At 48.6% G+C, this 14,972-nt stretch overlaps 2 protein-coding genes across 13 annotated transcripts in view; both read right to left on the minus strand.

Annotated features, from left to right (window-relative positions):
• LOC309325884 (uncharacterized protein) overlaps window positions 1-14,972 on the minus strand; it is a 91,063-nt gene that overhangs the window by 25,888 nt on the left and 50,203 nt on the right. For 2 of the 9 annotated variants that reach the window (XM_081834214.1, XM_081834209.1), the window contains exons 2-3: window positions 1,504-1,585; window positions 1,172-1,251 (exon numbers count right to left, since the gene is read on the minus strand). The exons of 6 other annotated variants lie outside the window; for them this stretch is intronic. In XM_081834214.1, the coding sequence (XP_081690340.1) occupies window positions 1,172-1,251; window positions 1,504-1,585 (162 nt within the window). Of the gene's footprint in view, window positions 1-1,171; window positions 1,252-1,503; window positions 1,586-1,785; window positions 2,292-7,053; window positions 7,139-14,972 lie in introns of those variants that run through there. One more of the 9 variants, XM_081834215.1, reaches the window with a different exon arrangement.
• The window catches only part of LOC309325917 (uncharacterized protein), a 93,783-nt gene continuing 89,078 nt past the window's right edge, over window positions 10,268-14,972 (minus strand). For all 4 annotated transcript variants that reach the window (XM_081834295.1, XM_081834294.1, XM_081834293.1 and 1 more), the window contains one exon: window positions 10,268-10,615. The gene's annotated coding sequence lies outside the window, so the exon portion shown is untranslated. The remainder of the gene's footprint in view (window positions 10,616-14,972) is intronic.

The raw sequence follows: 14,972 nt of genomic DNA on the forward strand, positions 1-14,972 counted from the left end.
CAGCAAGAATACTCATCGCAAAATACTGGAAGACACAAGATCTACCCACTCTGGAAGAATGGCAGATGAAGATGATCGACTATATGGGACTGGCAGAAATGACAGGCAGAATCCGAGACCAGGGAAAAGAGTCGTCGGAAGAAGATTGGAAGAAGTTTAAAGACTATTTACAGAAATATTGTAAAATTAAGGAATGTTAGAATGATGCTGGACAGAAATTAAGTGGTTTTCAGCTGTAATGCTTAAGAGATATGAAAAATAAGGTTCTGAAATAAGGAAAAGAACTAATGGTGAGGATTTGCTGAACAAACAATTTGAATTGGAATATAAGAAAGGGAGGTATGAGGAGGTCTGGAAAAGAAGTTAAAAGAAAAGTAAATGGAAACTCTTTGTGTTCTTTTAAATTGTCTTTATTTCTGTATTTTTGTATTTTCTGTTTTTTCTGTTTTATAATGTATTGTTTTTGAAAACTTTAATAAATATCTTATAAAAAAATAAAAATAAAAACTATGTGCGTGTTATGGTCAGGTGTGTGTTATAGAGCAAAAAATACGGTAATTCTCTCTGCTCATCGATTCCAGTTTCCCAGATGGAAGGATCCTCTCTTTGCTCTCCCCATCTACTGTTCTGGAGGTGGGGGGAACCTTCACAATGCATTAAAGTCAACTTCAGGGGGTACTGCGGGTCACGGGGAGGGGAATGAGGGGAAAGGTGAATTCTGGCCACTGTTTTTATGATTTGTCAACTATTTAGAAGCCTCTTTTAGCATTAAATGTTAAATCTGTAAATAAAACTGCAACTACTGATAAATAATACAGTGGTACCTCGTATTACATACGCTTCAGGTTAAAGACTCCGCTAACCCAGAAATAGTGCTTCAGGATAAGAACAGAAATCGTGCTCCGGCGGCGCGGCGGCAGCAGGAGGCCTCATTAGCTAAAGTGGTGCTTCAGGTTGAGAACAGTTTCAGGTTAAGAATGGACCTCCAGAACGAATTAAGTACGTAACCAGAGGTACCACTGTATTAGCAGCATTCAGGAGGCTAGTCAACGAGAGGTGATTGTTCACCATTCTCAGAACATAAGGCTCCTGCAATGGCCTTTACAGCCAAGAGAAGGAGGAGAGAGATTCATTAGGGACTCTTTGCCCCACAATCCTTCATTCTCCCTACCTGATCTGGTTCCATGGCTGCTGCATCTCTGCCTTCATGCAAAGATGGATAAGCATCTCTGGCCAGCATCATTCTGTCACCTGTGAGAGACAAAGGTAAGTGCCAGGCCATTTTCACATGCTTCTCTTAGAGGTGAAGCAGTGCATCTCTAACTACAGGGGGGCCTGTAAAAAAGTCTCACCTACTGAGTGCATTTTGACATTTGTATCTTAGCTAGCTAAAAATACATGTCCCCACTTTGGGCTCTTGGCCCCTAGTGTCCTCCCCACAGATTAGTGGCAAAATCTACAGAATGTGTGACCAAATGGGAAAAAACCCTCCTTCCTCCTTACCCAGTGGTCTCTCTTTGGTGTCCAATGGAGTCATCTCTGCCTCAGAGGAATCCAGGCCCGTTTCTGCAAAGATAATCTTTCCCTGAAAGGGCAAAAAGGATTGGAAGCAGAGAATGGAGAGAAACATTAGAAAAGGACTGGGAGAGGCAAAAGCTTTAGGGGTATCCGATCTCATTCCTTAGAGGCTTTCCAAAAAAGGTTGGGGGATTAAGAGAGAAATTTGGGATACTCTCTCTCGTGTTCAGAGCCCCTTGGGAATATCCAGAGGAAAGTCTCTCTCACCTGCTGCTCTGCCTGCTTCCTTTCCTCTGCCTGACTCAGGAGGAAACCTTCGGCCAGGGCCACCGCCTGGGAACTGGTCTCCGCTCCACATTCCCTCACCCAGCTCTCCATCTCTGGTGGAAGGACAGCCAGGAACTGCTCCAAGATCACCAGGTCCAGCATCTCAGCTTTCGTGTGCCTTTCTGGCTTCAGCCACCGACGGTCAAGGTGGTGGAGTCGCCTGCAAACCTCTCGAGGTCCTTTGGCTTCCTGGTAGCAGAACTGCCTGAAATTTTGTCTCTGCAATTCTGAGCTGAAGGTGTTTTCCTCACCCTGGATCTTCAGCAGAGAGTTTTCCCAGATTCTACCGCTGTTCCCAGTTTGGGTGGCATGGCCTCTTCCTGCTTCAGGGCCAGCGGACTCTGATTCATCCATCTGGGCTCTGTGGAATCCCCCAAGCGATCGGAAGAAAGCTCTTGGTCCTACTGCCAAGTTCTGTCTTTCCTAAGTAGAGGCCTTTGCAAATCCTACAAAGCAAATACATTGTTCTGTTATAACAAAAAATTCCTTCCAGTAGCACCTTAAAGACCAACTAAGTTAGTTCTAGGTATGAGCTTTCGTGTGCATGCACACTTCTTCAGATACACACACGGCTACCTATCCGTAATTGTTCTGTTATGAAATTGATACACAGCCAGGAAAAGAAAAAGATTCCCGGAATATTATTAGGAACCAGGGCTGGACTGCAACACAGCCCAGACTCTGAACTTTCTTTTTCAAAAAAGGAAAAGGAGAAGCCGGCGTCCAGCCCTACTAGAAGTTACTATGCAAAATGTGCAGGAAACATTGGAAAGGTCTGTCAAATGAATCAGCCTAGTTGCTCCTGCCTTTCAGTGTTCTCAGTCAATGAAAGAAGACAGAACTGTGATTGACAAGTGAGTCATTTGTACAAGTGTAATTTTGACACTAGGCTAGAGCCTCTGCAGCCGCTGCAACCTTCCAACAGTTTGACCTCACCCCCAAAGGCACACTCTCCCATTGTCTCTTGAGACAAATGGATGCCAACCAACCAACCAACCAACCAACCAACCCACCCTGGGATCCTCAAGAGCTGCTCTCCCTCCCTCCCTCCCTCCCTCCCTCCCTCCCTCCCTCCCTCCCACAGTTCAGTGACCATTTCCTTCCTGCTTCTGTCTCATTTTCTAGCCACTTGGAATGTGCAAAGTTCTCAAGACAAACTGCTGGGGTGGAATCCCCTTTTCTCAGGTCTGAGGGTCAAAGGATAGCACTATAAACAAGTGAGAAGGGCTCACCTTCCTCCTATGATTGTAAATAAATTCTCTGTTTGTAAGTGCCCCTTTCCAGCTCCAGCCAGGTTGCCCAGCCCTGTCCGCTTGGAACAGAGATGACATGGCCAGGGTACTCTCTGCTGTGGATCAGATAGGATCATCGCAATGCCCTCTAAGTGGAACTGCTCTTGAGGATGGTTCAGAATCTGCTCCAGATTGTTGGCTGGGCTCCCTTTCTTTATGAAGGGCATTTATTTCCTCCCTTTTTCTCCAAGGAGCATCCATGAGTCTACCCCATCTCATTGAATCCCTCCCATTACAAGCCCTGAGAACACATTTAATTCCTGTTAAATTAGCTGCATTGGTGGTCCCTTCATTTCGAGGTCCAATTCAAAGTGCTCACAGGAGTATAATATAATAATAGGAATTTATTATTTACACCCCACCGGGACACTCCCAACCAAATATTAAAAACACAATACAGCATTAAACATTAAAAACTGCCCTAAACAGGGCTGCCTTCAGGAGGGGTTCACTTAGCCCCCCTCAAAATATGTGAAGAACCACCTTCTTCCCTACAGATCCTTTTGGCTGTGAAATTTGGCAGAGGGGGCCCTCTTGGTAGTTTCACCCCCTTGAGAGTCTTGGGTGGGGGGTGGCCCAAAAGAGGGCATCCTCACCCATATTTTAAAATGGTTGCAATCTGCTCTGGAACAGTGGTAATAGTAGTGAAAATATCAACAAATAATAATAATAATAATAATAATAATAATAATAATAATAATAACAACAACATAAAGCCTCAAGCATGGGGGAAAAGCCTCAAGTTACACACAGAGGCTTTCTTATTCCTAATTTTCTCCTTTTGCTTCATCCCATGAGGTATTTTCCCTCGGAGCCAGAGCAGAGTGTGGGGGTGCAGTGAGGTTCCAGCAGAGGGCAGGGCCCCCCCCCCTCTCTGATTGGCTGCCAGCCCTTTTGGAGGGAAAATCCAAGGAGCCCTTTCTGAGGGGGAGAGTGGGCAGGGCCTGATCAGAGAGGGGAGAGGGGTATTATTATTATTATTATTATTATTATTATTATTATTATTATTATTATTATTATTCGGAGAGGCTCTTTTATGAGGGAGAACTGGCTCTGATCTGGGGAGAATCTCTCTAGCCAAAAGAAGGAGTCTCACAGCTTAGATAGGAAGAAGACCCAGTGGAGGGTCTGGGGAGAGTATGGAGGCAGGAATTAATCTGGAGGGCTGAGTCTGAGGAGGCAGGAGAGGGAGAATCTGTGGGAAGACGGACTAAACCAGGGTCTCCTTCCAGTCATGAGGGGAGAGATCTCCTAGGAAAAGGAGACCCCCTGTAGTGATGTTAGGAAATGGCCTGTGAGGGAAAGTGGAGCCAGAGGGGAGTGTGGGGTGCAGTGCCTCCGAGGTTCCACCAGGGGGCGGGAGCCTTTCTCTCTCTCTCTCTGATTGGCTGCCAGCCCTTTCGGAGGGAAAATCTGAGGAGCCCTTTCTGAGGGGGAGAGTGGGCAGGGCCTGATCAGAGAGGGGAGGTGCGGATTTTATTATTCTTTTATAACAATAGTAATTATTATTATTCGGAGAGGCTCTGTCTGAGGGGAGAATCTCTCTAGCCAGAAGAAGGAGTCTCACAGCTTAGATAGGAAGAAGACCCAGTGGAGGGTCTGGGGAGAGTATGGAGGCAGGATTTACCGTATTTTTTGCTCTATAAGATTCACTTTTCCCCTCCTAAAAAGTAAGGGGAAATGTGTGTGCATCTCATGGAGAGAATGCAGGATGTGCAGCTATCCCAGAAGCCAGAACAGCAAGAGGGATTGCTGCTTTTGCTGCGCAGCGATCCCTCTTGCTGTTCTGGCTTCTGAGATTCAGAATAATTTTTTTCTTGTTTTCCTCCTCCGAAAACTAGGTGTGTCTTGTGGTCTGGTGTGTCTTATAGAGCGAAAAATACAGTAATCTGGAGGGCTGAGTCTGAGGCAGGAGAGGGAGGAGCTGTGGGCAGATGGACTAAACTGGGGTCTCCTTCCAGTCAGGAGGGGAGAGATCTCCTAGGAAAAGGAGACCCCCCCCCAATGAATAACAAGGCCTGAGAGGATCTCAGAAACCTCATCAGGAGGGCTTTAATCTGACTAATGTGGGGGAGGGAGACAGTGCTCCTGAAGGTAGGAGTCTATCAACTGATGAAGATGATCATCCAAATGTCATAGACCAAATGGAACAAACAGCACGCAGACCTAGTGGTGGGAGGAAAAAATCCTTAAATAAGAGACACGGGGGAATGATTAATGGACTTCAATGTCTGTACACTAATGCGCAAAGCATGGGAAATAAACAAGATGAGCTTGAGCTCTTGGTACAGCAAACTAAATATGACATAATAGGCATCACTGAAACCTGGTGGGATAAGTCCCACAATTGGAATGTAATAATGGAGGGATACCATCTATTTCAGAGAAACAGACCAGACAAGAAAGGAGGAGGAGTGGCGTTATATGTCAGGGATGTGTATACCTGTGAAGAGATCCAAGATTTAGAACCTCAAAGCCAAAGTGAGAGCATTTGGGTCAAAATTAAGGGAGAGAAGAGTAACAGTGACCTCATTGTGGGAACAAAACAAATTCCTTCCAGTAGCACCTTAAAGACCAACTAAGTCAGTTCTTGGTATGAGCTTTCGTGTGCATGCACACTTCTTCAGACTCAAGGGCATCCTGATCAAATTTGCAGATGACACCAAACTGGGAGGGGTGGCTAACACCCCAGAGGACAGGATCACACTTCAAAACGACCTTGAAAGATTAGAGAACTGGGCCAAAACAAACAAGATGAATTTTAACAGGGAGAAATGTAAAGTATTACACTTGGGCAAAAAAATATGAGAGGCACAAATACAAGATGGGTGACACCTGGCTTGAGAGCAGTACATGTGAAAAGGATCTAGGAGTCTTGGTTGACCACAAACTTGACAAGAGCCAACAGTGTGACGCGGCAGCTAAAAAAGCCAATGCAATTCTGGGCTGCATCAATAGTATAGCATCTAGATCAAGGGAAGTAATAGTGCCACTGTATTCTGCTCTGGTCAGACCTCACCTGGAGTACTGTGTCCAGTTCTGGGCACCACAGTTCAAGAAGGACACGGACAAACTGGAATGTGTCCAGAGGAGGGCAACCAAAATGGTCAAAGGCCTGGAAACGATGCCTTATGAAGAACGGCTAAGGGAGCTGGGCATGTTTAGCCTGGAGAAGAGGAGGTTAAGGGGTGATATGATAGCCATGTTCAAATATATAAAAGGATGTCACATAGAGGAGGGAGAAAGGTTGTTTTCTGCTGCTCCAGAGAGGCGGACACGGAGCAATGGATCCACACGGGGGGGGGGGGAGATAAAGCCTAAACTGGGGTCAACAACTGTTTTCAGCAGGGGGCCGGTCCACCGTCCCTCAGACCTTGTGGGGGGCAGGACTATATGGGGGGGGGGGGAATGAACGAATTCCTCAGCCCCACAAATAACCAGAGATGCATTTTCAATAAAAGGACACATTCTGGATTCACCCCGCTGCCTCCCCCAAGCAGGAAGAGACCCCCCACTCCTGCAGGGAGGCCCTGACCCCTCCCTGGCCCAGCCCCCCCTCCTCCCTGCTCTTTCTCCTCCCCCAAGAGGGGCGAAGACTGACTCCAGCCTGACTGACTGAGACTCAACAGGACTAGACGGGGCTCTGGACCCCCCAGGAGACTCCTCTGCTATGGCAGCAAACTCAAGTCTGGGCGGGTGAAAGCCATTGCTTCCCCACAAAGCGGTGAGCAGCCTTGGCTATGAAGGAAGAACAGGGTTGCAGCCCTCCTGCAAAACCACCCGCCCCCCCGGCTTTGCAGGGAGCAAGGAGGGGGTGCAGGACCCTGGGGGGCACGCATGACCTGAACACGGCCCCCCTGCACCCTCGCCTGCAGCCCTGGGACCCCCAAAGGGAGGAGAGAGAGAGGAGACTCACCCGATTGCAGCAGGAGCCACCCAGGCAGCAAAGTTTGCAAAGGAGACACACAAAACATCCACCGCCCGCCCCCCCCCCTTGCAGGAAGTGACCTGCCCCCCCCTTCTTCATCTCCTCTCTAGTAATTCAGTTCAGTTCCTTTTAACCCTTGGCGAGCCAAACATCCCAAGCTCATCCCCACCCCCCTCTCTCTGCGTTTTCATCCTCCACAGCCGGAGCGCAGGAGGAGCCCCGCGCATTGCTGCCCCCCCCCCCCAGATGCTGTGTTTTGGGGGATCTGAGCTGGTCTCTCCCTTGGCCAGAAAAAGCTTGCAGGGGAAGCGTGCCCCCCCCCCCCCCGCTGCATCTCCTTTCATCCCCATCCTTGCCTCCTGATTGGCTGTAGCCAAAACCAGACAAGAAGGAACCAGATCCCACGTGCAGCTGAGTCCCGTTCACGGATCGCCCTTCCCCAGCAAGGCTGCGGGCCTGGCGAGTTGAAGGATGGGGGGGTTGAAGGGGGTGGATGTAGGGGGGGTCCCACCCGGGGGTCCCACCAATTCAAGGCAGAGTCCTGTAATTAATATTGCCGGAATAAATATCAACAACCTCAGATATGCAGATGACATAACATTGATGGCAGAAAGTGAGGAGGAATTAAAGAACCTTTTAATGAGGGTGAAAGAGGAGAGCGCAAAATATGGTCTGAAGCATAACATTAAAAAAAAACTAAGATCATGGCCACTGATCCCATCACCTCCTGGCAAATAGAAGGGGAAGAAATGGAGGCAGTGAGAGATTTGACTTTCTTGGGCTCCATGATCACTGCAGATGGAATAGCAGTCACAAAATTAAAAGACGCCTGCTTCTTGGGAGAAAAGCGATGACAAACCTAGACAAGCAATGAGAAACCTAGAAAAGCAATGACAAACCTAGACAAGCAATGACAAACAAAAACCTCTCCATTCTGAAGGAAATCAGTCCTGAGTGCTCACTGGAAGGACAGATTGTGAAGCTGAGGCTCCAATACTTTGGCCACCTCATGAGAAGAGAAGACTCCCTGGAAAAGACCCTGATGTTGGGAAAGATGGAGGGCACAAGGAGAAGGGGGCGACAGAGGACGAGATGGTGGGACAGTGTTCCTGAAGCTACCAGCATGAGTCTGACCAAACTGCTGGAGGCAGCAGAAGACAGGAGTGCCTGGCGTGCTCTGGTCCAGGGGGTCACCAAGAGGCGGACACAGGCGGACACGACTAAACAACAACAACCACAATCTACGCACAACCCCAGGGGGTCCTGACTAGGCGTTTGGGGTGCGATGCTCAATGTGGTCTGTTAACTCTGCTCCGTCCTGTTTGCCCTTTTTCTGCTTTTGCTTAAACCTAATCACGAAGCAAGAAGTCAGACTCTGTCTGGCCTCGAATAATGAAGATTACGTTGCAGATATTTCCACAAACCTGTTGTGCTGTTTTTGTGATGTACCAATGAAAGGGCCCCAAGGCCTTTACGGGGAAGAGAGGGGAGACTCGCCAGATCTCAGAAGGGCCTGCGCAGGAAAATGAAAAAAGGTCTTTTATTTTTGGCGCATATCTTATTTCTGAATGTTTCCGTCCGGCCACCACCTCTCTCAACAAAAGTGACTGCTGCATAAACCTAAATGCGCTTTCTCTGCTTGCCATTCTTTTCTCCACAAAGCGCAGAGCATCCATTGTTACAAAGGAAGGCAATTGCAGCCCTCCTGCCAAACCACCCGCCGCCCCCCCCCCGGCTTTGCAGGGAGCAAGGAGGGGGTGCAGGACCCTGGGGGGCACGCATGACCTGGACACGGCCCCCCTGCACCCTCGCCTGCAGCCCTGGGACCCCCAAAGGGAGGAGAGAGAGAGGAGACTCACCCGATTGCAGCAGGAGCCACCCAGGCAGCAAAGCGGGCAAAGGAGACACGCAAAACATCCACCGCCCGCCCCCCCCCTTGCAGGAAGTGACTAGGGAGGGGGGAGGGAGGGGCTTTGGTTCTGGAAGACCTGTCCCCCCCCCCCAAATTCTGTCCTCTCCTCTCTAGGAATTCGGCTCAGTTCCTTTTAACCCTTGGCGAGCCAAACATCCCAAGCGCACCCCCCCCTCTCTCTGCGTTTTCTTCCTCCACAGCCGGAGCGCAGGAGGAGCCCCGCGCATTGCTGCCCCCCCCCAGATGCTGTATTTTGGGGGATCTGAGCTGGTCTCTCCCTTGGCCAGAAAAAGCTTGCAGGGGAAGCGTGCCCCCCCCCCTCCCGGGCTGCATCTCCTTTCATCCCCATCCTCGCCTCCTGCTTGGCTGTAGCCAAAACCAGACAAGAAGGAACCAGATCCCACGTGCAGCTGAGTCCCGTTCACGGATCGCCCTTCCCCGCAAGGCTGCGGGCCTGGCGAGTTGAAGGATGGGGGGGTTGAAGGGGGTGGATGTAGGGGGGGTCCCACCCCTTCAAGCCAGCGTCCCTGTCCCACCCCCTTCCTTCCTTCCAGTCTTCTGGGGCCTGATCCTGGCTTCGATGCTTTGGAGGGGGCCTTTGCAGGTGGGGATGTGCGCGTGAGTCGGGGGGGGGGCTGAGCAGAAAGGAAGGCGCCAAGCGGAGAAGCCTTTTCCTGCTGCCTGATCCCCCCCCCGCGCCCTCCATCGGCTGGGAAGACATGGTGGCCCTTGCCGGTGGATCTGGGAGACTGTAAATGACAGGGGAAGGGGGAGTCTGTTCTTTGGGGGGGCGTAGTTTCTTAAGAGAGTTAAAAAGAAAGGGCACTGTACAACAGTGAGGATCTAGCGGGGGGGGGGGCTGTTGGGGCTCCGTGCAGCCTGAAAGTTAGGGAGAACAGATTGAGGAGCTGGGGGGGGGGGGAGCGGTTTCCTGCGAGTTGTGGCCCGCCCCAGGTGAAGCCCGAGTCTCTGGAGTCTGCACCTCCTCCTTTGAAGCCCAGGAAGACACCTCTGCCACTGTAATCCACTGGTCTACAGATGCCTCAGAGGGATGCGATCCGGGGGAGATGTCCTCAAGGTCTGAAGTCCCAGGTCCTAGATTGTTCTTGTTTAGTCGTGTCCGACTCTTCGTGACCCCATGGACCCGAGCACGCCAGGCCCTCCTGTCTTCCAGGTCCTAGATAGCGGTTCCCAAACCGCTGCCACCACCCCACCCCACCCCACCCCACCCCAACACCCCTAGTGCCTCCTACCACATAAAAGCATTATTCAGAATAAAACACAATAAAATTCTAAACTGCAACAGTTGCACATTTATTCAAAATCCAATTAAATATACAGTGGTACCTCGGGTTAAGTACTTAATTCATTCCGGAGGTCCGTTCTTAACCTGAAGCACCACTTTAGCTAATGGGGCCTCCTGCTGCTTCCGTGCCGCCAGAGCACGATTTCTGTTCTCATCCTGAAGCAATGTTCTTAACCTGAAATACTATTTCTGTGTTAGCAGAGTCTGTAACCTGAAGCATATGTAACCCAATGTAGCACTCTATGTAGTTTAATTAATTCATGACAAAACCAATGAACTTGATCAAGTGGTATCAGCTTTTCAAAGTCTGGGAGTTGTGTACACTGCCACCCCTTTGCCTCTTAGTGCCCCCCAGGAACAACACCCTTCAGGGGGGTGTTGCCCATTTGGGGGACAACTGTCCTAGAGGAGGCACAGGTTTTAAGTGTCGAGGTGGAGCATTCAAGGGGCGGAGCCTAAGGTTAGCGAATAGTGAGCCACATCCATCGGTAATTCCAGGCCACCCCTGAGAGAACATGTATGTTGTTGTTTTTTTAAAAGGGGGGGGGCTTATGTGTATATCCTAACCCATAAATATGATATTATTATCATAATACTAATGTAAACATCTTTAGCCAACTACATTTTGTATTAATTTGTTCCAAATATTGACATATTTACAAGCAGAGTCTACGTCTGTAAGCAGTCTGTCCATAAATTGCAAGTGCTATCATATTATTAATCCGCTGATTAAAGGAGATCATTTCTTTGTTCTTCCAGTTCATCAATATCAGTCACTTAGCTACCATTTTCGTTGTCCCGTTAACTTGCATGCCTGGAAGAAGCGGACCATTTGGATCCCTTCCAGTCGGGATTCAGGCCTCATCATGGGACTGAAACTGCCTTGGTCGCACTGGTTGATGATCTCCGGCGGGCTAGGGACAAAGGTGAGAGCTGTTTCCTAGTTCTGCTGGATCTCTCAGCGGCCTTTGATACCATCGACCATAACATCCTTCTGGACCGTCTAGAGGGGCTGGGAGCTGGGGGCACTGTCATACAGTGGTTCCGCTCCTTCCTCCTGGGCCGTGTTCAGAAAGTGGTGGTGGGGGATGAGTGTTCAGACCCCTGGGCCCTCACTTGTGGGGTGCCTCAGGGTTCCGTCCTCTCCCCCATGCTTTTAAACATCTATATGAAGCCGCTGGGAGAAATCATCAGGGGGTTTGGACTGGGTGTCCATCAATATGCAAATGATACCCAGCTCTACCTCTCTTTTAAATCAGAACCAGTGAAGGCAGTGAAGGTCCTGTGTGAGTGCCTGGAGGCAGTTGGAGGATGGATGGCGGCTAACGGATTGAAGTTGAATCCTGACAAGACAGAAGTACTGTTTTTGGGGGACAGAGGGCAGGCTGATGTGGAGGACTCCCTGGTCCTGAATGGGGTAACTGTGCCCCTGAAGGACCAGGTGCGCAGCCTGGGAGTCATTTTGGACTCACAGCTGTCCATGGAAGCACAGGTCAAATCTGTGTCCAGGGCAGCTGTTTACCAGCTCCATCTGGTACGTAGGCTGAGACCCTACCTGCCCGCGTACTGTCTCGCCAGAGTGGTGCATGCTCTGGTTATCTCCCGCTTGGACTACTGCAATGCACTCTACGTGGGGCTACCTTTGAAGGTGACTCGGAAACTACAACTAATCCAGAATGCGGCAGCTAGACTGGTGACTGGGGGCGGCCGCCGAGACCATATAACACCGGTCTTGAAAGACCTACATTGGCTCCCAGTATGTTTCCGAGCACAATTCAAAGTGTTGGTGCTGACCTTTAAAGCCCTAAACGACCTCGGTCCAGTATACCTGAAGGAGCGTCTCCCCCCCATCATTCTGCCCGGACGCTGAGGTCCAGCGCCGAGGGCCTTCTGGCGGTTCCCTCATTGCGAGAAGCAAAGCTACAGGGAACCAGGCAGAGGGCCTTCTCAGTAGTGGCCCCCGCCCTGTGGAACACCCTTCCAGCAGATGTCAAAGCAATAAACAACTACCTGACATTCAGAAGACATCTTAAGGCAGCCCTGTTCAGGGAAGTTTTTAACGTGTGATATTTTACTGTATTTTTGGTTTTTATGGAAGCCGCCCAGAGTGGCTGGGGAGGCTCAGCCAGATGGGCGGGGTATAAATAATAAATTATTATTATTACTATTATTATTGCATATAGTAGGTATCTAGTTCACAAAAATATTCTCTGCTGAAAATTTTAGTTTCTTCTGATCGGCCATAATTATACAAACCAGCACTTTCTCCCAAAACCTAGTACTGTTAGGTATATAAAAAGGTAAAGGACCCCTGGACAGTTAGGTCCAGTCAAAGACAACTATGGGGTGTGGCGCTCATCTCACTTCAGGCCGAGGGAGCTGGCTTTTGTCTGCATACAGCTTTTCCTGGTCACGTGTCCAGAATGACTGAACCGCTTCTGGAGCAACGAAACACCATGACGGAAGCCAGAGCGCACGGAAACGCCCTTTACCTTCCCGCCGCAGTGGTACCTCTTTATCTACATGCACCAGTATGCTTTCAAACAGCTAGGTTGGCAGAAGCTGGGACAGAGCAATAGGAGCTCACTGCTGTCAAGTGGATTTGAACCACCAGCCTTCTGAATGGCAAGCCCAAGAGACTATAAACCAATGTTTCAGGGAGACATTGTCCCTACCACATCTCCAGCATAATGCAACCTTAGCAAATCCTTTTTATACAGACCTCTATGTGGAGTCCAATAGATTCTAAAATACGTTCCCACTGTGCAGGTAATACTGACATTTCTCTGACTGAAGCTCCTTCCATGTTCAAAGCTTTGATATGGTTTCTCCCTTTAAGAATCATTTGGTGGACTGTGAGGGTGGCACTATGACTGAACCTTTTTCCACATTCAAAGCACTGATACGGTTTCTCCCCTTTATGAATTCTTTGATGAGAAGTGAGACTTTCCTTCTTGGTGAAACTCTTCTCACATTTTGAGAACTGATATGTTTTGTCCCCTGTGTGAATTCTGTGATGGGAAGTGAAAGTTACTTTATGGGTGAAGCTTTTCCCACATTCTTTTTTAAATCGCTGTATGTATTCTTTGATGCACCCTAAGAACGGCACTCTGACTGAAGCTTTTTCCACATTCCGAGAAGTGGTATCATTTGTCCCCTATGTGAATTCTTTGATGGACTAAGAGCTTGGCGCTATGACTGAACCTTTTTTTACATTCAAAGCACTCATAGGGTTTCTCCCCTGTATGAGTTCTTTCATGGGAAGTGAGACTTCCCTTCTGGGTAAAGCTCTTACCACATTCCATGCACGAATAAGGTTTCTCCTTGCTATGAGTTCTTTTATGGGAATTGAGATGTGAGTTCCGACTGAAGCTCTTTCCACATTCCAAGCACTGAAATGGCTTCTCGCCTGTATGAATTTTTTTATGGGAAGTGAGAGATAATTTAATGGTGAAGCTCTTTCCACATTCCATGCACTGAAATGGCTTCTCTCCTGTATGAACTCTTTGATGGTTCTTAAGGCTAGCACTGTGACTGAAGCTCTTTCCACATTCCAAGCAATGAAATGGCTTCTCACCTGTATGGATTCTTTGATGGGACATGAGACCCGCTCTCTGACTGAATCTCTTCCCACATTCCAAGCACTGATATGGTTTCTCCCCTGTATGAATTCTGTGATGGAAAGTGAGATTTAATTTCTTGGTGAAGCTCTTCCCACATTCCAAACACTGAAATGGCGTCTCCCCTGTATGAATTATTTGATGCGCTTTAAGGTTGACACTCTGAGTGAAGCTCTTTCCACATTCAAAACACTTATATGGTTTCTCCTCACTGTGAGTTATTTGATGGGAACTGAGATAAGATTTCCGACTGAAGCTTTTTCCACATTCCAAGCATTGATACGGTTTCTCCCCTTTATGAGTTCTTTGATGAGAAGTGAGAATTTCCTTCTGAGTGAAGCTCTTTCCACATTCCAAGCACTGATACGGTTTCTCCCCTGTATGAGTTCTTTGATGTAAAGTCAGACTAGTCTTCCAACTGAAGCTCCTTCCACATTCCAAGCACTTATACGGTTTTTCCCCTGTATGAATTCTTTGATGGAAAGTCAGGTTTTCCTTCCGGGTGAAGCTCTTTCCACATTCCAAACAGTGAAATGCCTTTTCTGCCGTATGAGTTGTTTGATGGGATGTGAGATGGACCCTCTGACTGAACCTCTTTCCACATTCCATGCACTGAAATGGTTTCTCTCCTGTATGAATTCTTTGATGGGACCTGAGACCTGTGCTCTGACTGAAGCTCCTTCCACATTCCAAGCACTGATATGGTTTCTCCTGCGTATGAATTCTTAGATGAAGAGTGAGACTATCCTTCCGATTGAAGCTCTTCCCACATTCCAAGCACTGATAGGATTTCTTCTTAAAGAGATTTCTTTGGAGGGGAGTGGAATGGCAGCTCTGACTTAAGCTCTCTATACACTCCAAATATGTATATCGTTTCTCCATTGTGTAGACTTTGTCGTGGTCTCCCTTGTTCTTCATTTCAGAAACATCACCATCTGTAACAGAGAAACAGATCACAGCTTTAGAAAGAAAGGCAGCCCTCGATTATTGAACAATGCTAATTAATGCTTGGGACAGAGGAAGAACTGAAGGGAATTAAATGTAAGGTCTTACTACAAGCTTCACAGCT

The sequence above is a fragment of the Podarcis erhardii genome, assembly GCF_964252035.2.
Source record: "Podarcis erhardii genome assembly, chromosome: 12".
Lineage (NCBI taxonomy): Eukaryota > Metazoa > Chordata > Lepidosauria > Squamata > Lacertidae > Podarcis > Podarcis erhardii.